Below are 23,227 nucleotides of genomic sequence, written 5' to 3' on the forward strand. Positions count from 1 at the left end.
GCCCCCCAAAGCCTTTTATTTCTCAAAAAAAAAAAGAAAAAAGCTCTGCTCAAAACTTTCCAATGTGCTTTTCCATACATTTCACTAGTTTTGAAAAGAGTCCAGTAAAAACAGAATATCTTACATGTTGTTCAGTTCCAAGTGTGGGTAAGCGAATATGGTTTCCACTAAAAATGTACTAATAAGTTTGAGTTTGATTTTTAATTTTCTATACAATGAAATTTTTAAAAACATCCTCAATATTATTGGCAATGATATAAATACAGTAAAATGCACATACAATAAATTATAAACTCAAAGGATTTTCAGAAACTGAGTATGCTGGCCAGATTCTAGATCAAGGAATCATGAGATTTTAGCACCAAACCACTTTCCCCAGACCCTGAACTCTCCTACTGGCCCTTTTGTAAGCAAAGTCACCACAGCCCTCACTTGGAACAGCATCCATGCACTCAGCCTATTTTTATACTTATATAAATGGGACAGCAGCCATAGTGTGTATACTTTTGAGTCCAGCTTCTGTTGTTCAAGGTGAGAGTTGAGCATTTCCTTAGCTCTATAGAATATTCTATTTAGACTTCTTCCTCTTCCTTGTCCATGGGCGTTTTGGTGGTTGTCATGACTGGAGTATTAAGAATCATGTTACTATAGACATTCTTGTACCTTTTTGTATTTTTGCTGTTGCAAACATGTACATATTTCACTTGCATTTTCATCTAGGAATAAAACTGCTGGGCCGTAGGATATAGTATTTTTGCCTCTGGTGGATATGAGCAAGCATTTATTCCAAGAAGGAATTAATCCACACCCGCCATTATTATGTGAGAACTGTCCTCACTCCAAGTTCTCCCTCCACTTGTGTTTCAATGTGCTTCTGGCATGTGGCTGTGGAAATTACTTTGTATACTGATCTTTTTAAAAGGCAACTTACTAAAGTCACTTATTCAAGAGCTTATTTTTTAAATTTCCAATGTATATCCATCTTCTCCGAATATGCTAATTTTACTATTTCTTTCCAATATTTACAATTTTTACTTCTTTTTCTTTTGCCTAACTACACCGATGAGAACCTTGAGTACATTTTTCAACAGAAGTTGTGAGACTGGATATCATTATTCATGCTCTCAGATGGAGAGCTGCCAAATTTTCACAATTATACACTGTTTTTGTAGAAATCCTTTATTAAAATGTAGAAGATTGCATGTAATTCAAGTTTGCTCAAAGACATATTCTTATTTGCTCTTATTGTTTAACAAACTTTATTTTTTAAGATATATTTTGATTATTCTATTACAGTTGTCCCATTTCCCCCTCTAACTCCCCTCCACGCTGCACACCCTTTCCCACCCACATCCCCCCCTTTAGTTCATGTCCATGTGTCATAAGTTCTTTAGCTTCTACATTTCCCATACTATTTTTACCCTCCTCCTGTCTATTTTCTACCTACCATCTATGCTACTTATTCTCTGTGCCTTCTCCCCCCTTCACCTCCTCCCACTCCCCTGTTGATAACCCTCCATGTGATCTTCATCTCTAAGGTTCCACTCCTGATCTACCTGTCCTCTTAGTTTGCTTTTGTTTTAGGTGTGGCTGTTAGTATCTGAGTTTTTTGTCCTTTCACTGTTCATATTTTTTTATCTTCTTTTTCTTAGATAAGTCCCTTTAACATTTCATCTAATAAGGGCTTGGTGATGATGAACTCCTTGAACTTGACCTTATCTGAGAAGCACTTTATCTGTCCTTCCATTCTAAATGAAAGCTTTTCTGGATAGAGCAATCTTGGCTGTAGGTCTTTGGATTTCATGACTTGGAATACTTCTTTCCATCCCCTTCTTGCCTGCAAGGTCTCTTTTGAGAAATCAGTTGACAGTCTGATGGGCACTCCTTTGTAGGTGACTGTCTCCTTATCTCTTGCTGCTTTTAAGATTTTCTCCTTATCTTTCATCTTGGCTAATGTAATTGTGATGTGCCTTGGTGTGTTCCTTCTTGGGTCCAACTTCTTCGGGACTCTTTGAGCTTCCTGGGCTTCATGGAAATCTATTTCCTTTGCCAGACTGGGGAAGGTCTCCTTTATTATTTGTTCAAATAACTTTTCCACTTGTTGCCCTTCCCCTTCTGGTAACCCTATAATTTGGATGTTGGAACGTTTAAAGATGTTCTGGAGGTTCCTAAGCTTCTCCTCATTTTTTCGAATTCTTGTTTCTTCATTCTCTGTTTGATTGTTTCTTTCTTCCTTCTGGTCCACTCCCTTGATTTGAGTCCCAGTTTCCTTCTCATCACTATCAGTGGGAACATTTTCCTTTATTTCACTTAGCGCAGCCTTCATTTTTTCATCTAATTTGCGGCCACATTCAACCAATTCTGTGAGCATCCTGATCACCAGTATTTTGAACTGTGCATCTGATAGGTTGGCTATCTCTTTGTCCCTTAGTTGTATTTGTTCTGGAGCTTTGATCTTTTCTTCTGCTTGAACCATTTTTTTTGGGGGGGGGGTTTGGTCACACCTGTTAAGTATGAGGGCCGGAGCCTTAGGTGTTCACCAGGGTGGGGCAACCCAGTTGCTGAGTTGTGACACTGTTTGTGGGGTCAGAGAGGGAACAATGATGCTCGCTCCCCTCTCTGTTGCACCTCAGTCCCATCTGCCTCTTCCCACAAGCCAACTGGGCCTTTCTGGTGCTGATTACTGGGTGGGTGGGCTCATGTAAGTTCTAGGACCCTGTGGTCTCTCCAACAAACTCTCCTGTGAGGCTGGGAGTGTCTCCGGGCTCCTCAACCTCCACAGGTGTTTTCAATCAGAGGTTTGAGGCTTTCTTTCCTGGCCCTGGAGCCCTGGGTTGTGCAGTATTTTTCGATTCCTAGTGTTGCCTGGTTTATCTGTGTGCAAATGTGGGACAGCCTGGTCAGCCAGCTGCCTTGTGCACCATGCCTCTCCACAATTCGCCACCTCGCTGGGTCTGCTGCTGCCACCCCGAGCCCGGGGTCCGCCAGCCACCACTTCGCCTCCAGCCCTGTCTGCCTGGCTGCCTGGCTGCACCCCTCCTACCAGTCTGGATGAATGTGTTTATTTTAACTCCTTGGTTGTCAGACTTCCATACCATTCAATTTTCTGGCAGTACTGATTGTTTTTTTGTTTCTAAACAGTTGTTTGTGCGAGGAGGCACAGTGTGTCTACCTCTGCCTCCATCTTGGCCAGAAGTCTCCTCAAAGACATATATTTTTAAATCATAAATGGATTTTTAAATATTTATTGAAATGGTCAAATGATTTCATTATATTTTCTATTTCTGATGTAATCTAATAGATATTTTTAAGCTTAAATTAAACTTGGGTAAATTTCATTTTTCATAATGTATTATTTTTACATTGTTCTCTATATATTAATAATATTTTGTTAAATTTTTACATTGCTAAATATATATAAAAGATTGTTTTTAATTTTTCTTATTTTATCTCTGAAAGAAGTTTTTTTTAAGGAATCATTTTAATAATAGATACATTTTTCCCAAACATAATAACTTAGATTCTTCAGTCTGTTTTTCTGTCAAGTTTGGTAAATTTACTTTGCTTACCCTGGGTAATTACTAGGTTTATTAATCTTTTCAGAGAAACAGGATTTGATTCTGTGGATTTTTTTCTACATGTTCAATGCTTCCAATTACAATAATTTCCACTGTTATCTTTGTTCTACTTCTCTAATTAAGAAATTATTTCCTTTTAAAAAGTTTGAGGTAAAAGCTTAAATAATTGATATCCAGGTTGTTGTTTTCTTAAACATATCTTTAGGTAATAAATTTCCTCCCAAAGCTACTCATTATCTGCATTACACAGTTCTGATTTGTCTTCTTTTTATTTTTGCTCAGTTCAACAAATTTTCTCTTCTTATAATTACTTCAACTTAAACTTCTGACTTAACTTTTTTTTTTTTACTTCTGTTTGTAGTTTATTTAGAAGCTTGGCACTTAAATTTTAGGCAGATGAAGTTTGCCCATTTATCTTCTAGTTTAACTCCAGTTGATTTCAGTTTAATTCCACTGTGGTCTGAAATGTGTTCTAAATGACTTCAATCTTTTCAAATTGGTTCAGGCTTATTTGAAGATTCAGCATATGGTGAAGCGTGGTAAATATTTCATGAATGCTAGAAAAATGTAACTTGTCCATTTCTTCTTGTTGTTTGGTGCTCTATTTTATTTTAGTCAGGTTGGTTAATTTCCTTTTCAGATTCAAAGATCTTCAAGGATATACACTTTCTTCTTTCATTTATTTAAAGAAGAGTATTAAAGTCTCACTCCATGGCTCTGTGTGTGCCTTGTGGTCCTTGTAGTTCTGGCATTTTTTTCTTCATGGTTTTGGGGCTCTGCTATCAGGTATTGACCCAAAGGGCCTCAATAGTCCCCTCAGCTTGATTAGCTGCTAAGCAGACTTCTTTCCGGCTTCAAGTACCTGCCTCCCTTTTCTTCAGAAAACCTGCAGGAGTCCATGCTTCCTCTCTTCCATTAAGGTACAAATCTTCCACAAAGCAGAAGTGCTTTCTCAAAGACCTGGGAGCCATCTGCCTGGATCAGGGGAGCGGGGACAAGCATCTCCCAGTCTCTCTGGGTGAGAAGGAGTCTCACTCCAGGAAGGAATCTGTGGCGAACGCTGGTGGTCCCGTGGCATCAGGCTGGCCACCCTCCCATTGATGTCCTCTCACCCTTGCCCATGAATTAACCCCAGTGTTTTAAAGATCACCCTGCCTTTTGCTTCATGGGAGTTCAGTTCAATCTCTCCTCCCTATTTAATTCTTTCCTTAATTACGACAGTCTTAATAAAATCTTGTCTGCTCAACTGGAGTGACTCATATGAATTAATAATTATGATAAATATTATGATATATACTCCCATTGTATTTACTATTTTATTATTATGGAATATTTTATTTTCAAATGATGTATCTTGCTTTAAAAGTTACTGTAGTAATTTTTGGCCAGTATTTGCATCACATTTTTTCCATCCTTTAACCTTAATTTATCTATATCCTTAGCATGTTTCTACTAAAAATCAGATAATCCTCCATTATTATTATTATTATCATTATCATTACTATTATTTCACCCAGCAATGCAGTATTAGTCTTTTATTTAGAACATTTAATACACGAAAACTGTAATATTTAATAAAATAATCATTCTAGTAAACTTGCATGTGACCCAATACAATATATTAAGAAGACAATCCAGACCTTTCCCATTATACTGCATTTACCTATTTGAACCAAATGGTTCTTCCTGTTTCCTATTTATTGTCTTATTGTGGAGCAGTCCAGTTTCACAGATTCCAAATCCCTGGTGAACTTTTCAATATCTTCATCTACTTTATCCTTCCTTCATTTCTTTGTAGATTTAAAAAATAATTGTCTGAAAATTTTCTCTACTAAGTTCAATATCTGGGTCAACTCCACCTAGTGATGGATTTGTTTTGTCTTTGCTATTGGGCGTAGGTCTTGCCTGCTTTCATGTGGTGTAAACTAGGATTTTGTGTCCTTCATTAACAAAAAACAAAGACCACAGAGTCCTGAGAAAATGTTTCCATCCTCAAGAGGCCAGTCTCTTCATATTTCCCAGACAGTCTCGGGAGTTGATCTTAGAATCATCCAATCAGTTCCACTGGATGAGGATTTGAGCCGTCTAAGTGTTGGGCTATGATTACATAGGACCCAAGTGACCTCTATTTCTCCCTGTCTTTAGGGTCTGGACTTCTGGGCTGCTATGTAAGGACCTGGTGAGCACCTGCTCTTCTGGCCTGTATCACTGCAGGACATGCACCTCTCTCATTCAGAGGTCTTTAGTTCATCTCTCAGTCATTTGCCACAGAGAAATTCAAGACGAGGCAAATGTCTTACAGAGCAGGCTGGTTGTGCATTTAAATCCTCCCAGCCTCCATTTTCTCAATTCAGTCTACTGGGATCACAAAATATTTGTCTGGTTTCTCTGTCCCAGCACAGTGACATTTTCTAGGGGCTAATCCTAGATCCTCAGCTTCCAATGTGGCCCGGAATTGATAAATGTGTTCCCGGGTGAAAAATAGTTGTAGAAACTCACCATCAACTCATCATTCTCTCTGGGGTTCTCCAACCTTGCCTATTTTATTTTCAAGGGCCTACCCCATACCCAGACTTTTTATTTCTCAGGCACCTAAGAATATGTGGTAAAGGATCAAAGAGGTAGCAGAAATGTCTCCTGATAAATTCTTGTATTGAGAAAAGCAAAACATGACTCATATATGAGCTCAAAAGCAGATTACGTTCTTGTGTCCATGGTACATGTAATACACAAAGCACCAATGTTTTCAGTGAGATACTGAATAACCATTAATAAGCCAATGCATGTGCCCATCTGAAAGGATGATAATAAAAAAATCAAATGAAATCCCTTCTGAGAATGTAATAGTTCTTCCGAAGTGGTGAAATGACCTTTTCAATGTCGTCGTTCATTTGGCAAAGATGAAGCGTTATGTAGAAATCTGCGTCTTACCTGACTCCTCAAAGTCACTGTTGTAGGCCTTCCACGTCTCGGTTATTCGAAGCAGATTCTCCTCCATGGCCTGGATGTCCATGGAGGGGCAGTTGCACTCTGGAAATCGGGGGCCACACTGACACCAGCAGTCATTGTCCTTGCAGATGAATTCTCCCTCGGAATTGCAGGCGATGTAGCTCAAAGCTGCTTGTACAAAACGCTCCTGAAGGTAGTCTGGAAGGAGAACTTGCAGCCCTTAAAGAACAAACACATAAACAAGTTTACTTGGATAAAAAAATAAGAGCATAGTATATTTATTATGAATATTTATATTCAAAAAAGTTCAAAAACTCAGCACATCAAGTTATGGATTGGTGCATACTGAAAACTATCACTAGAAAATTACCTAAGTCCACAAAATTACAAATATTTATAATTCTTTTCAATATATGCACTGTTCAGGAATGCACTATTCAGGAATCCCACAGCCCTGACTGTTGTGGCTCAGTTGACTGGAGTGTCATCCCATAAACCAAAAGGTCGTAGGTTCAATTCCCAGTCAGGGCACATCCCTAGGCTGAGGGTTTGGTCCCCAGCAAGGGTGCGTGCAAGAGGCAACTGATCCATGTTTCTCTCCCTCTCTTCCTCCCTTCTCTCTCTAAAATTCAATAAGCATGTCTTTGAGTGAGGATTAAAGAAAAAAGAGTCCCAGAAAGTATAGGTGTGTTTAATCCCTCAGACTATCTGATATTTTTAAATTTATTTGATTGGCTCTCTGACTTACTTGATCAGAATATTTTGTTATTTTTCCATCAGGCAGATAGAGCCTGTCAACCTTTGAAAAGACAGGCAAGCATTGATTTTGTGCCACCTGGTTTCAAGCTGTTTTCTTTTTTTTTCCCCAGACTTATCATCCCACATCTACATAAATATCATCGTACAATGGGCTGGTGCATTGATGAATGAGTTACAGAAGGCTGCTGCTAATGCTTATCTCATGGCATCGACAACACATAATTTATCTCGATACTGTTCAGGAGTGATCACGGAGACTGACTACAGAAAGCAGATGAGCTAATTTAGCCATTTCCAGTTCATTTCCTTGTCAGGTGCTAACATGGCCCCAGTGATGCAGTTCATTACGTTTCTAATGCAAGTTTAGGAAAGCTGCTCTCTTTTAAGAAAAAAATGTCAAAAATGAAAATAAGGCCATGAGATTAATATTTGGGGGTCTCTCTTGGTTTTAGATGTATTACGATATTTCAGGGAAATGGAGTTTTAATTTCAGCATTTCCTGCTACGCAGAAAAAATTTAGAAAAAGTCTAAACATTCAAAGTAATCAGTACATGAAAATAAACATAATAGTAAGGAAAATTTTGACCAATACATAATTGCTATTTAGTACCAAACTGGATTTTTATGACTTTTATGTTTTTTTCTAACAACAACAACAAAAATCAATGCTTCACCCTTAACAATTATCTGTGAGGTTCACTTAATAAAAACAAAGAATTAACACTTAGGGGAAAAAATTACTTTGACCATATCTTGATAATTGTACCTGTTTCATTCTTTCAGATTAATTCTCCCATACTTTAGTTGGGAAAAGTATTCTTAGGACTTATTAGTCACATTACCATGTATTTTTATTTCACCTAAAAATATAACATTAATTGAATGCCTGCATTTGGAAGAGAATTGCTAGGCAAAGTGAAAATATGAAGACAACTGAGATGTATCCTTGTTCTAAAGGTAATTGCAATGCATTTAGGAAAAATGAAATATGTACATACTAATATTATATAATAATACTTAAATAACTAGTAGAGTTGGAATACATATAATTAACTAGGTAGGATTAATTGGCTAAGCCAAATCTTATACTGTGTTCATAAGATTAATAACTTTTCATAAAAAAAAGACAGGTTGGAACATATTTGACACATGCTTGTCTGGCAAGATAAAGAGTAAAAAAGACCAGAGGACCACTGGCCGTGATGTTATGTGTTCATGCTGTTAATTACTTTATGTACTTTTTTGCTAGAAATATAGATCAATATAAATTAGTTTGATACAAATCATTTTCTACTTTTCATTTTTACATATGTCAGCTCTGAGATAATTTCTTCCATTGATATAGTAATAGACAAAATAGTGAACCAAAGTTTCATAAATCCATATCATTCTTTTTTTACTAAAAGCAAAAAAAATACTGCACAGTAATATATTGTTAAAATTTACCGTAAATATTCTATATGGCAATAGCCTTGTACTGTGTCAATTTTGTTGAAATGAAACAGTAGAAACCAACTGGTCTGTAAGAGTGTTTATTAGTCAGTTACATGGCTCATTCACTGTCTCAATTTCTGGGAATTTTACCAAAAAGTTACTATTAAAATTTAATAAATGACTTTTAATTACTTCTAGTACCCTTTGACTCAAAGCTACCTTCTGTGATTTGTTAAATTCATAAGGGCTGAAAACAGTAGAATATCATTAATCTCTCTCTCTCTCTCTCTCTCTATATATATATGTATGTATATACATATATATGTATATATATATGTATATATATTGCTGATACTTTTCTATGAACTAATTACTCTTGGTCATATATCAAATCAATTTTATATCAATAATTTGGAGTGGTAGCTATAGCTCTTTCAGTTTTTGAAAGATGTCTGCTCTGTCACCTAATTGTGCAAAGCCAGATTTCAAGGTCAAAGAAGCAAGTAAATCCAGTTTACTCACTGCCAGAAATCACCCCATTTCTTTTGTTTCCAGTCAAAAGTAATGTAATGTGCAGCAATTTGACATCCCATTTCTGAATGCTAATTCTCACGGAGATGATTAAGTCATGAAGTTTTGTTCTAAAATTGTTGCCTAATGCTGTTACCGTCAATAATTCATATTGATGCTTTCTCTGCTCTGATAAAAATGCTACTTCAGGAGCCATTCATTTTCTTCTACAAGAGAATGAACAAGGCTTGAAAGAATAAGGCTGATACTAAAAAGCCATCTTGATTCCAGACTCCTCTCAATAACCTATTTGATTTCAGAAGCTCTCTAAAGGACCAGACACTGCTTCTACTACTTTACCTCATGCTTCATTTCAAAACACAATACAACATACACAAAGAAATGTATCTATTTATCTACATCTATATCATCAATATCCATCTGTATCCATCCATTCAGCCAACTAAGTAAATCACTAACAAAATATAAAAAAATGCAAAGACATATGGTGTAACTTAATAAAAAATTATTTGGATGCACTTATTTTTCCAAATGCTATAAACAATAACCCATAATTTTGGGTGTGCTTGAAAGAAATGTATTTATAGTGACATTGCTCCCAAATGAGTGAATGCTTTGCCTTCTGCCCAAAGAAGCAAAGGCGGGGAGGTTGAAAAGGTGAATCAGCATGATGACTGGACTCTAAGTATACAAGCACATGAAATCTAAGACAGCGTACGTGAGAAGTCCAGAGTGTCAATACTCATTTTCTAAGGTTGTTTTTGGAAAGGTCTTTGTATCAACAAGGTACACAAACAAAGCTGCAACAGACAATGAAACATGCAAACATGGCAAATAGAAAGGGTAGAAGGTAAAGAGGCAGAAATTGCATAAATCGAAAAGAATAGATACATAGTTAAATATAGGGATGTGTTGCTTCATGTATTCCTGGTGTTAATTTTTTCCAAGACATACAGGTGACTGAAGTTTGTGTGTACAATACAATACTCTGAAAGCTGAGCGCAGTGATTTCCAAACAGTAAGAACCCATTAACTGTGCTAAGGGATTTTAAAAATTAATCAATTGAAATAAATATAAATTTGATATAAATGTTTGTGTCCTCTTGGATGAAAGTTCACATTCTGATGGAGAGTTAATCCATACTTGTAGAAAGGAGTAAGCAGTAGAAAATCACAAGTAATATTGTATACTATATTTCTATTTAGAGGAAATATTTGTAAAATATTTAGAACAAAACTCAATCTAAAATGGATCATTATAAATCGGAGAGCATTTAAAGTTCAAAACTTTAAAGTACTTTCCTTGCAAATTTTATACAATTCAAAAGGAATGTCATTCATTTATTCCTTACACTAAATTTCAATAAATCAAGGCTGTTAACACTTTTCAACATTGAACACTGAGAAAGAATGGCACAATTTCTACAACTTTCGTGTATCTCTATCTAAAACTGAATATTGTAAACAGAGATATAATATATGCAGTTAGAAAAGGTATACTAGGAAGAACAATTCAGAATTACTCCTTTGATTGGTCAACATTATTTCGGCAATGTACCATCACAAATGTGTTTCTGAACTTCTTCAAACTAGTCCATATTCATTCATGACCTTTCCCTATTTGAATGAGCACTATACATCACATAAGCATTTTGAAAAGAGTATATATTTGTCAAAAGTTATTATTTTAAACATCCCCTATTAAATTAGCTCGAAAATGTAGTAATGGAAAAAGATGGTAATTACTAGCATTATCAAATAACCTATATTTATAGTGGAAATAATATACAGATAACAATTTTGTTAGTATGTTCTCCAGTACATTTCTGTCAGAAGACAAATATATCCTTAACTGCCATCTATGTTTATATTTCAAAGGTCAACAGTTCATGTTCCATGATGCATGAATACAATTAGAAGTTTGCCCAGAATCTCCATGGAAAAAATTCAAGGCTCAGACAGACCTTTGAAAAAACTGCTACTTACTGAGACAGTGATTACTGTGGGAAAGTCAAACACTACCATGATACATTTTCCACTGCTATGGATTACGTAATTTAAGAAGTAAATTGAATTTTGACATTTTCTTCTCCCGGTCTAGAATGTTTCTATCAGTTAAAAACTTAGGAAATTGTCCTTTTATGAGAATTTCAACAGCCTAGTATTGCACACATGACTTATAATAAAAAGAAGAAGAATGCAATCGCAACTGGACAGAGAATTAACAAGACTCTTCCTACATACCTTGCAACTGAATCTTATTCTCCGGACTCTGAACCAGAACAGAGCTGACAGAATCTAGGTTGTCATAGTTACTGCAGCCGAGAGGACCTGTCCGTGTTTCCGTTACCTGGCAAAAGGAAAACATCGACTTCATGATATAAGTCAGACTTTACCATGTTCCTTGGGGTTCAACGTAGGTGTCGCATCACTGAGGGCTCTAGGACGTCATATTCAGCAACAGTGCGCACACTTAAACACAGAGGAAGCAACTCTCTTTAATTCCATTTTTCTCTCCTTGGGACAGAAATACATCTTCTGGCAAATAATGCAAGCCCTCTTTTATCCAAGGCACCACCCACCTAAGGTCACCGATGTTAGCCAAGGCATGACAAGGGAGGGCATGTCCCTTTAGGCAGGGGACCAAGTTTTGACTCTATGCATAAGAATTGTTTTTTGGTAGTTCCTTTTTCCCTCAATAAATCAGAAGCACCTACCATGCTACTGTCTAAAAACTGACGGTATTATTTTATTTTTCTACTTCAAAATCAGCTGGACTTTCTTAGTTCTAATTCCTCGCTTCTACAACATATTCCTCACACATCCCACCGTTCCCCACTTTGACTAATTGATTTTACCTACCCTCAAGATTAATCTCCTGTTAAAACACCCACACAGCGCAGCCGTTAATGATTTCCACTGGTATAATTTTACCATTTGTATAAAGTCATGCTTTGCAGTACACAGCCTTAGCAGTTAATTGTGGAATCGCACATCGTAGATGGGTTTTTCCACGAGCGTCCTGGGATGGATTGAGTCAGGAGATGAGGAAGAGTTTAATCCATTATGTGAGACTGGAAATGGATCCTGAGGGTATATTTTTTTAACCAAACATATTTTAAAGCTGAGGCATTTTGTGTAATCTTTGTGTTTAAAAAAATCCTCCTCTTGGCAACCAGAATATTTGCAAAACAGTGCAGGTCACGCCATTCTGCCATTCACAACCTGACGTTGGCCTCCCAACTCTCTCAGGGTACAAACCAGCCCTTCCTAAGACAAAACGAAGCCATATTATCCCACTTCCTGTCTCCTCTCTCAGCTCCCCTCCCCGCTTGCTTCCTCGTTCACCTGCCTGGGCCACACTGGCTTCTTCCTGTTCTTCCACCACGCTGGTTACCCTCATGTGTCCGAAATTCGGACTCGTGGTTCCTACAGCTGGTGAGCTCCTCCCCTATTTCCGAGCTCACCTCTGTACTTCCCCCACATGTTTGTTACAGGTCTTTCTCCGAGAAGTAGTGGGCTAACTCATTGAAAAGGAATACACCCTCTCACACTCCCCTCCTCCAAACATCACTGTTTCCTCTTCTCCTTAGCTTGTTCTACTTTTCCATAGCAGTTAGCATCTTCTAACATGCTGCCTACGTCACTCATTTATCATGACTACCGATGAGTCCCCTCGTGAGAATGCAAGCTCTTTAAGTTCATGGAATATCATCTATTCCAGCAACATTCAACCAGTGCGCCACGAGAATTTTTGAAAACGGCAATACCTGACTATTTAGTCAGGGACACAGACCTCTTTTCCCTTAGACTGGCAAATTCAAAATAAATAAAAATTCAAGCAAAAAAATAACATAAATTACCAGCCCAAAGTGTCACAGCCTTTTGTTTCCCCATCTCTATGTATTGGTTCTCATCCCCTTACCAAACATGAACACATGTGAGTGTGTGAATGCCTGCTGTTCAGGGCCATCCCTCACTCACAGCACCAAAATGCCATGGATGTTACTTTTTTATAGCCCCATTCTTCTTTAAAAAATGATTGTATTCCATTAGCTTCAGAATTATATTAGGGTATATCCAAGTAGCTTTGGAATAATTTTGCACCACCATTGATTATAGATGTAAAACAAGAGAATATCGGTAAGTACAATATAGCTCATTCAGAGTTTTGCCCAGAGAGAGAGCCTTCCTTCTGGGTGTAGTGAGCTCTCCCCAAGACCTGCCTCCTCCCTAGATAATGCAGAAGAAGCATCAGTACTTAAGAGGAGATGCTCCCGCCCCACAGCGTAGCAAGAGGAATGCATGGAGGCTGCACTAAAGGGGACCAGCAGGATGTGTTAGTAGCACCCACACCTGGGCGAACTGCATCACCCGTTGTTGCCTACTGTCTTTAACTGGGACCATATTTCCCTCAAAATGCCTTTCTTCCAGAAATAACATTTCTGTTCTTTAATCACTTCACACACATTAAAAGCCGTTTTGGGGTGTGTTCAGAATGACACTAAACTGGAGAACATCAATCATATTGGCTCATATTGCTGTTTTGATAGAGTGTTTCCTCATTCAGTATAAAGACTGATCATTGTTTTTGAAAAAGATGCATTATTGTATGAAGTTTTCCTCAAAAGTTATTCATTTTACTAGTTCTTTCTTTGTTAAAGTTATGTTAACATACTGGTAATTGATATACCCAACAAATGGCTCATACCCAGAATGTATAAAGAATTCCAGTGAGTTTCTGGCTTCTGGCTCCTCCTGTAAGGAGCTTAGAAGTTGCCACTCAGTCCTATCAAATCAAAGCCTGAACAGACTGAAAGCCAGCAATTCTTGAATCCTTGATAGACGAGGCACAGGGTAACCAGCTGCCCTCAATCCTGGAGGGACAGACAGGAGACGACTGGAAGTCTCCTCTGCCCAGGGCCGAGACTCAAGAACAAAAGCCTCCCTCACCCCCATAATCTGACCCATGACCCACGAGTTGCTGGAGGGTCCATGTGGATACGTCCTAGGTGGTTCAAAATCCCAACGGTCCAAACAAGACTCCCTACAATGTTCCGAGAACTACCCCTAGGGTCCAACCAGGTTTCCACAGTACATACTGGAGGAAAATCTCCTCTTGCTTTCCACAGGGGAGAGGAAAAGAAACCATTTTTAAATACCGCAGAGCACTCTGTTCTTATCAGTGCCAGCCTGCCTCCGGGGCAACTAGCTGATGGAACCTACCCTCTGGGGTAGTACCAGAGCCAGAGGACCTGAAGAAGGACCTGCCCCAGCCCCCACTAGCCATCCTGTGGAACCCAGGGTGGGGTGGACGGTGGTGGAGAGTAAAAACTTGAGGATCTCCTAAGCAGACACAGGCACACGCTGTCAATAAGTAAATATACCAAGAATTAGGATGTTAAAGCCCTCCTGATCTTTCAGTTTCTTACTGATTTATCTTACCATAAAGTTTTCCTTCTGTTTTATTACAGCAATTATAAAATTACTTTACCATCAACTCTTTCCATTTAACTTCTTTCCATATTTAATTGTAAAGTCTCTATCCAGAATTACCTGACACGTGGTAGGAACTCGGTAACAGGGAACTAAATTGATAAACATTGAATTTTAGTTAGAAATCTTTATTACAAAAGAATGCTAGTTTATTTAGTGCACACCTTGGAGAACCTCTTGAAGAAAACGCGGCAGGGCCAGCCTATATGAATGTCTACAGGTCAGCCAGCTACACGCTGCTCCCGCCCACCCACCTCACGACACGGCTGCAGTACCTGGCCCCAGGGAGGCCCTGTCCAGGTAGCTCGGTGTCCTGGAAGGGAAATGAGAGTTGCGACTGGGACTTGAACCTCCTGGCTCGTGTAAATCAAATACCCATTCAAGAAATCATACTGGCTTTCTAATCTCTATGCTTAAGCTTTTGAAACTCTGCTTGCCTCGATCAATCTAATTCAGCCCCATCCATTCTGTCTCTTTCTCATGCAATAAATTTACGGCAAAGCACAATTTAATTGGTCTGGATTGATGTATAAGTCAATTAGAATGGTGTAGCATCTTGGGTCATTGTCATGAACAATAAATATTGCTATAAATGTGCTTGTTAATATACCTTGATTGAAGGCCAAATGAACTGGATTTTATTCCAAGTATTAATTTATTAGTGCTCTGAAATAGAAAAGCCCATACATTCTTATATCACTCTGCACTAGACTTCTAAAAACTGAAATACAAGTTTTGATAGCATGCGTGTTTCTGTTCTTACATATATAGGATCTTTTATAATTGCATATGCTTAAAGCTATCAAACTAAGGAAGATATTTTGAAAGTGTTGATGTTAAAAGAAAGTATATTAAAACTAATACCTGATGATTATATCATATGATGAAGCTAAAACAATTTTATATATGTAACTATGTAATAAGTGCATATAATAATTATATGGTTAAACTATGAGAGAGATTATATAATTACTTATATGATAATTAATTATAAGTTACTTTACTAGTTAGAAATTATAAAGATATATAATGTTTCATATGGGAACACTAAGTTTAAAAATATTCTTATCAGCTTTTTTCTCTGTTGGTCACTACATCTTATTTCAACATTTTACTAAGCACTAATCTCAAACTGCCATTTCAATTCAAGCCTAGTTCTACACACCGCAGTATTTCTGGGATTGAATATTTAACTTAGAAATCAACTCGTGACATACTGTTAATCTGAGAAGCACATGGAAATAAAAGTCATATCGATATACATGTAATACTTAATTTTAAGAATTATTTTATTACTTACAGTAAGTTTTGTGAGAAAAGTGCAGATTCAGCTATAAAATGCTGCATGTCCCCAAGTGAAAAATACAGAGTGTATCACTGCGAAGCTTTTTTGCATCTCCACACAGTAACAAGCATTGCATTTGGTGCATTATACACAATTAATACCATAATTTAAAGTATAGTTGACATTGTCAATGCTTCTTGAACCTGCTCCAACCATTTAATGGAAGTTTAAAATAGTTCATGATATACAGTCAATGCCAAGATGACTCATATTTTCACATAAAAAGTACACAAATCAAATTCAATGTAAAGCTGAATTGTTGAATTATTTATCTGTGCAAATGCCTTTATATTGAAAACTATGTTCCTTAGTTTCATTTCCTATAATTTAACTATCACAACCATTTATTCTAGGGTTGCCTTTTTAAAGCTTTTTAGAGACTTAACTACTGGAGGGATAGTGATCCTTGAATCATGAGGGCAAAGAGTATGACTATAAACAATACTAAGGTGTATCCATAAAACATGTACAAAATAAACACTGCAACTATAAATTGTAAACTCTAAGAAATGAGAAATACTGTTGCCAAAACAGAGTATGTGAATTAAGCTGTGAAGGTCTGAGGAGAGGAACACAAAAGACAGAGCTCACACTTTATTTAGGGACAAAACAGAGCGTGTGCTCTTTGGAGAGCAATTGTGTTGGTGCAGGGTTCATCTGTACTTGCCGCCGTGAGCTCAGGTGTGGTTACAATGACTGACCTGTTTTTTCCATACTCCATAAGTGGTCTGATGCAAAGAATACACATGCACGTCACCCACAAACTGCCCCAGATCACCCTAAGGAGGAAAGGTATGCCTGCTCCCTTGAACACACATTAAAATATCAAGTTCCATGTGGGGCTAGAAGAGAGAAGTTTGCTCAGATTCTTAAAGCGTCTATTCAGGGTGCCATGGAACAAGGTAAGCTGGACACAATTTTGTCACAACGAGGCTGCTGAACAACATCAGGACCCCTTTGTTCAGAGACCACGATTTCCGAGGGACATCAATGCCTGCTCTTGGCTGGTCTCAGAGAGGCCAGATCTATACGCACGCTCCTACAGATGATATTTTGAAATAACACGAGCCTAAAATCACAGCAATTGCAGGAAACTCAGTGTCAAAACAAGAACAAAGCTTTCTCTGGGTTCCCTAGTACAATGTACATACATTTAGAAAACCGACGTTTCTATCAAAGCTCCGTCTGCGATGCCTATAAATGATGATGTCGCATCAGGGGTGACTTTGGGCTTCATTAGATAGAAGCTATAGAATCTCATTTTCACCCTCGAGTTGGCTAAGTTTTCTGATGCATGTAGCATTAATAAGGGAAGCGGTGAAGCTTCGTTGCCTCGGGGCATTACAAATAACAAATACAGATCGCAACCGGCTCAGGGCGCTGGCCTGCTGTCCATGCTCCGGGGAGTTATTAGGCAGTCACTACACTTGTCACTGCCACAGTGGGCCAGGCTGCCACCACGCCTGCCCAGAGGAATCACGTTTTCAGAACTCAGGAACCACAGGTTCTTTTCTGGCGCTTCACATAAAAAATAAATGTATTTCAGGGCAATGTTTACAACACTACATTTATTTTAGAAATGAAAGCAAACAGAAGAAGTAAAATATTTTGAGGGCTTTTACTTTCTTTATCGTTTATTCTACGAATTGCAATCACCATTGCCTTTTAGTTTATTGAATCTCTGTAAAACGACCACACGCTTGGAGATGCAAGGGCAACTAATACTTCAGGATCCAAGTCCTGAACACAAATACTATTTGGTGGAGCTTATATAAACCATCCCATAAAACTGCTAGTGTTTTGTAATCATTTCCAACAACGACATTGCCGGCTATCTGCAATGGATGGAAGCACCAAAGTAGGAGTCATATGAGAGACTACATGTGACGTAGTCAAGTCACTGAAACAATGGAATTAGCAGAGCATCCTCAGCCCGTACTGCCTCTCCCCCGGAGAGAGAGATTGCCCTTTGCAAAGGACTGTGCACATGCTGTTCCCTATGGTTCTTCTTATTCTATTCCCCAAACCCTTTCTGTCCCTCTAGATCCAACCACTTCAAGCTATTCTTCAGAGTTGATGTGTTCTCTCTCTTCAATGGAAGGAGCAAGGAAACAGGAGAGGGAGCACACCAGAGCTGGGAGAGACTCTAACCCACGATTCAGCTAATGGCTCTGTCATCAGGATAAGCGAGCAAAGGGTCACCCTAAACAGAGCCGCACACTTTCACTAATGGCTGTTGCACAATTTGCTGCATTGATGTATTTCCAGATCCACCCAGACTGCCCAGGTAAGACTCACCTGGAGTCTCGGTCAAGGGGTCACCTGTGAGCTGAGGTTCCTCTCAACCGAATGATGTTTTCCTTCCTTTGGATGAGGTGACTATGAATGTGCAGGTGTGAATGTCAAGTGCTGGAGTGCAAGCACCTATCCCCTCGTGAGAGGAAGACAGTGGAAGAATCAAGAGTCGTGCCAATCGACCTTGGCCGGGAGTGCACATGAGGCACAGGCTGGGACAATCAGTCACTCGTCACAGTGCCAGCCACCCAGGGCTCTGCCACACCAGGGCACCAAAGCCGGGTACCTGCTTAGACAGAACTCCTTTTGTGCTACATGTTTAGTAACACTATTTCACTGTTAATGTTTTTAAACATCTTTAATTTAGACGTCAGTATAGTACATTGGCATCCCCCACAGTGCCTACTCTTCTATTTCCAAAAAGATACTTCTACCAAAATGTTGTATTACTCTCCTGAAATTGCCTACGTACTACGACTATTCTGAACTGTTTATTAAACCATGCGTATTGCTTATGATTGAAAATGTAAAACTTTTTACTACAGTCTTTTAAAGTTTCATGAGCGTTGACTATTTCTGAATTCCATAAACACATAGCAAACGCTTCTGTCTTCATTTATCTTTTTATGGTAAGAGTTAACGTCTGCGCACATTCTTTCACTCTGAAGCCGACGTATGCTTCGATGTGTCACCCAATCAAACAAGCCAGAGAAGCACACCACGTCAAAACTCGGCAGTCTCGAGTATCATCAGAAAGGCAGAAGTGGATTTCTTGTTTCTTGGCCATTACAGACACAGTTTAATGGTCATTTCTATCTTTTTACTCACAAAAAAGCTAGGATGCATCCAAATTCTTTAGCAACTAAAAATCATTCAAATTCAGCACTAAGATGGCTTTAACTAAACAAAAAAAGATATTAAAGAAAGAGGAATCTTACTGTCTACATGAATTCCATGTGTACTAATAAAATTCTAAGGAGCCAAGGAAAAAAGCCATACATTGGGCAAATCGCTCAGCAATACTGTGATCGCATTATGCATTGTTGCCCTTACCCCATTTTTTAGCTGAAACAGAGCCTGAGGATTATACCTATTAATTAGACAATACATTATAATAAATAATGGAGGCATAACAAAGTGGAAAGGACTAGAAGTTTGGCAATTTTTTAAGGATGCATTTGTATATTTCCTGTAATACTTAATTTAGAATTAAAAAATTTAGAAACAAAATAATCCATATCCAGTGTGGACTCTCTGCATTTCTTGTCTTCCTCCTCCATTACCGTTCCCCCACTTCCTCCTCTCCTCCGTATCATTTCCTCCCATTTACCTCCTGCAGAGGCCAGGGCCCTGCAGCAACTTCCCGACACTCTACTGGCAACAAGCCTTTCTCATAGCGAAGTCCCAAGCCAACCCACACGCCCTGGAGGCACCGTGGTTATAAAGTTGTTCACTTTGACATTCTACAGGTGCCCCTTGAGCATACAACAAGGTGAACTCTTAGCCACACTGAACACTAATTACCATCATTTTTAAAAATCTTAGAGAAAATGATGCTTCAGTGACTATCTTATTGATATTTTGATTTATGCTTTCCCCTTTTCTAAAAGATGAAAAGAAAATCCCTATTCACGCATATGTCATTCACGTAGCATTAGTAGGGAGAAACTTTCATAAGTGATCTATTCTAAATGACTCAACCTTGATTCTATTTTTTTAAAATATTGTTTTAATTATTTTCTATGAAAGATTTTCAAAAGAAGAGGACTAATCTGCCTTTTATAATAAATTATTAGGTCAACTTCCCTTGGCTCAGTTGACATACAAGTAGTCCTTACGTGATACCATATTGAGTATGTGGGTACTTGATCCTGTATTTATGGGGCCTGATGAGAGTCTATGAGCTGCTCTATCAGTAGTATTATGTTGTGGTGCCACATCGCTTGTTTTAGGTTGGGTGCCCCCTTCCCCTACATCAGTATAAATGTGATTTCATTCATTGATATAACAATTGTGTCTCTCGCCAGCACAGTAGTCTCTCTGCAAGTCTGTGGTTAATTAGCAAGTCGGGAAAGCAAGCTGCATAGATTTGTTACTGAACAGTTTCACAGCGAGATAATATCTGAATTGAAACTGTTTTCCTCCTGGAGTTTATAAATTTTATTCCATTTTTATTGTGTACTTTTTTCTTTTTATAAACTTCCTACATATTCAGATGCTGTGCCTGCTTGATATGTCATCTATATTCAATCCCAACTTCAGCTTTTGAATTTTTTTCTTTCTTTTCATTCCTATAATTTTGAGATGTACTTTCTATAAATGTTTTATTTGTGACAATTCTCCATTAATTGTTAAACTTTTTCTCAAGAGCAACACATTCTGAGCTGTATTTGTCAAGTTTTCAAGACTTTTCTCTGGCGTCTGAATTTCTTTAGAAGTTGAGAATGAACGTTCCCCTGGCTCTTCCTTTTTCTGTCCTGGCCCCTGTTAGGTGGCTTGGGGGTGGTTTATGTTTCCCCATTGGGACTCCAGTTCCACTGCTGAAATACTTTGTCGGCTGCAGTCCTGAGAGTAGCTGAAGACTGTTCAACACAATTAAATTGTGAGCTTAAAAGGAATTGTGGTAGCTTATTAGTTCTCTGTGAAGCTATTAAGATTTAGCTTCTCCACCCCAAGGTGCTTTCATGCCTGGACTAGATGAACTCTGCCCATGTATTCCACTGTTCTTCGGCTCCTGAGGGTCAGGGGAACAGGGCTAGACTCACAGGGGACCAGCCATCTCTGCCCACTCCATCCTCCCCAGGGTCAATTGCCTTCTTATACTCAAAATAAAGACTTTACAAAGCAATGGGGCCAGACTGGGGAAAAAATGCTTCAGAAACTTCTTATACTACCCAGGGCCTGTTTTCTAGTGGGCACCTAAGCCTATCGACCTCGGGAGAGATGAACAGGTCGGACCAGAGCAAATCAGTTCTCTCTTTAAACTGCCATCTTCCCAGAATGCCCCTGTCTCTTCCTGACCAGCAAGCTCTCTGTGACTGATGTTGTCCACTCCCATCTCTTCACTTATTACCTGTATATTGGAAATGCTCAGATATTCTCTCATTAGATCCTCCCTTGAACATTGTGACCCATAATTGCAATTATATTTTATACATTACTACTTGGGTTTGTCACAAATGCCTTGTGTATTTTGTGCCCCAGACTGAGTTTATTAGCTCTGTGTATATAAACCCAGCGTCCTGTCATGCCCTATCAAATTCATGGCAGGACCACGTCCACCATACGGCACAGGTTTAAATCCACCTTCATTCTCTCTAGCTTCTTCCCCTATACCTTCCACTGCTTTGTGTGAAATATGTAAACTCTATGTTTCCAAAGCTATTGGTTTCTCTATTGTTGTTGCATTAGTGAAAGCCTCTGTCTACTCTTCCATTATTAACCGCACTAACATCCTAACTTATTTCTATGCCATTGGACCTTTCTAATGCAATGACGTTTCTGAGATATAATGTTGATAGATGTCCCATTCAAACAACGACCACCATTAAATCATGGACATGTCAGAGGATTTGTTACAGAACCCTAATTAGCTTCAGGCTTTGTTCTCCTGTTTTGTAACTAACTTTGTCCCAATCCCACAATCAACTATTTCTTGGTAGAAACTGCTTGATTCCGATGAACTCTTAGTGGCTGGTCTGCCTCCCCCACCTGATTACCCTGGTGTTGAGCATGAGCTCCCAGCTGTGCAAGGAGCGTGGGTTTGCTCCAGGGCGTTCATTCTGGCAACTGCCCAGTGACTTGCTCATGTGACAGTGACAGAAGCTGGAGGACAGAAGTGCAAACACAAAAGTACAATTCAAGTCTATGTGCCCTGTCCATCAACATCCCATGGACGAAGTCACATGACCAGGGCCAACATCAAAGGGAGAAAACATTGTTCCTCGATTATCACAGAAGCCACAAACTCATTTGGAAAAGGGTGTACTAAAGACATGGGTAAAAAATTGGGAAAAGCTAAAGCAATGGGGGAAACAAAAAAACTCAATTCATGTCATTATAAGCTGGGTAAACACTTTTCACTAACCAGGCACAGAATTCTTCTGACACACTGAAATCCTCTCCATTTTCTTAGCATAGCTTACTCTTTCGCATTTCAAAGCTTTCCACCCATTGTCTGGGTTTTTTTCCCACGTGACTACCCTACTATTATTCTTCACGACCAGATCAAATGTTTCTGAATATTCTTACCAGTTCCCTCGGACAAGAACCAGCGAGTGTCCTTGAGGTAAAGCTATTTTTGCCACATTGTTTTTCTCTCTACTGATGTGTCTCACCAGACTAAATACTTCCAGGCTAAAAGTCATGGCCTTTTCATTTATAGAGGCCTGACACCTAGCAGTGCTGGGTGCATCACAGACACAGAATAAACACTCACCAAGTGAGCAAATTAATGGGGTGATCTGCAAACTTTTGTACAAATTTGACTGGTATGGGGCATTAAAAACTGATTGCATCTAGCAATTGCAGGATCACACATTATGCATATATTTTGCTTTAACTGCCACTTTCATTCATTCAACTATAAGTAATTAAATGGTTTCACTCATTTTATGAAAAAAATTTAATTTAAGTAGTGGATGCTTCAGATTTAAAAACTAGCAACTGTAAAAACTAGCATTGATTTCCATGAAAATGAGCATTAAACAATGTGTTGTATTAAGTAGAAACATTATATATTTAGCGAAAAAATAAACAATGTTTAAACTTGTATCTTCTTTTTAGGGTATAATTTTCTCTGGTGTGATTCCATTTTGGAGGAGATTTTTCAAACTTTAA

The 23,227-nt window shown here is 38.4% G+C and overlaps 1 protein-coding gene across 1 annotated transcript in view; it reads right to left on the bottom strand.

Annotated features, from left to right (window-relative positions):
- The window catches only part of BRINP3 (BMP/retinoic acid inducible neural specific 3), a 218,643-nt gene that overhangs the window by 73,234 nt on the left and 122,182 nt on the right, over window positions 1-23,227 (bottom strand). Inside the window, exons 5-6 of the mRNA XM_037069481.1 lie at window positions 11,497-11,602; window positions 6,510-6,746 (exon numbers count right to left, since the gene is read on the bottom strand). Coding sequence (XP_036925376.1) covers window positions 6,510-6,746; window positions 11,497-11,602 — 343 coding nt within the window. The remainder of the gene's footprint in view (window positions 1-6,509; window positions 6,747-11,496; window positions 11,603-23,227) is intronic.

The sequence above is a fragment of the Sturnira hondurensis genome, unplaced genomic scaffold (assembly GCF_014824575.4).
Source record: "Sturnira hondurensis isolate 20B ecotype Veracruz unplaced genomic scaffold, ASM1482457v3 Scaffold0018525, whole genome shotgun sequence".
Taxonomy (NCBI): Eukaryota; Metazoa; Chordata; class Mammalia; order Chiroptera; family Phyllostomidae; genus Sturnira; species Sturnira hondurensis.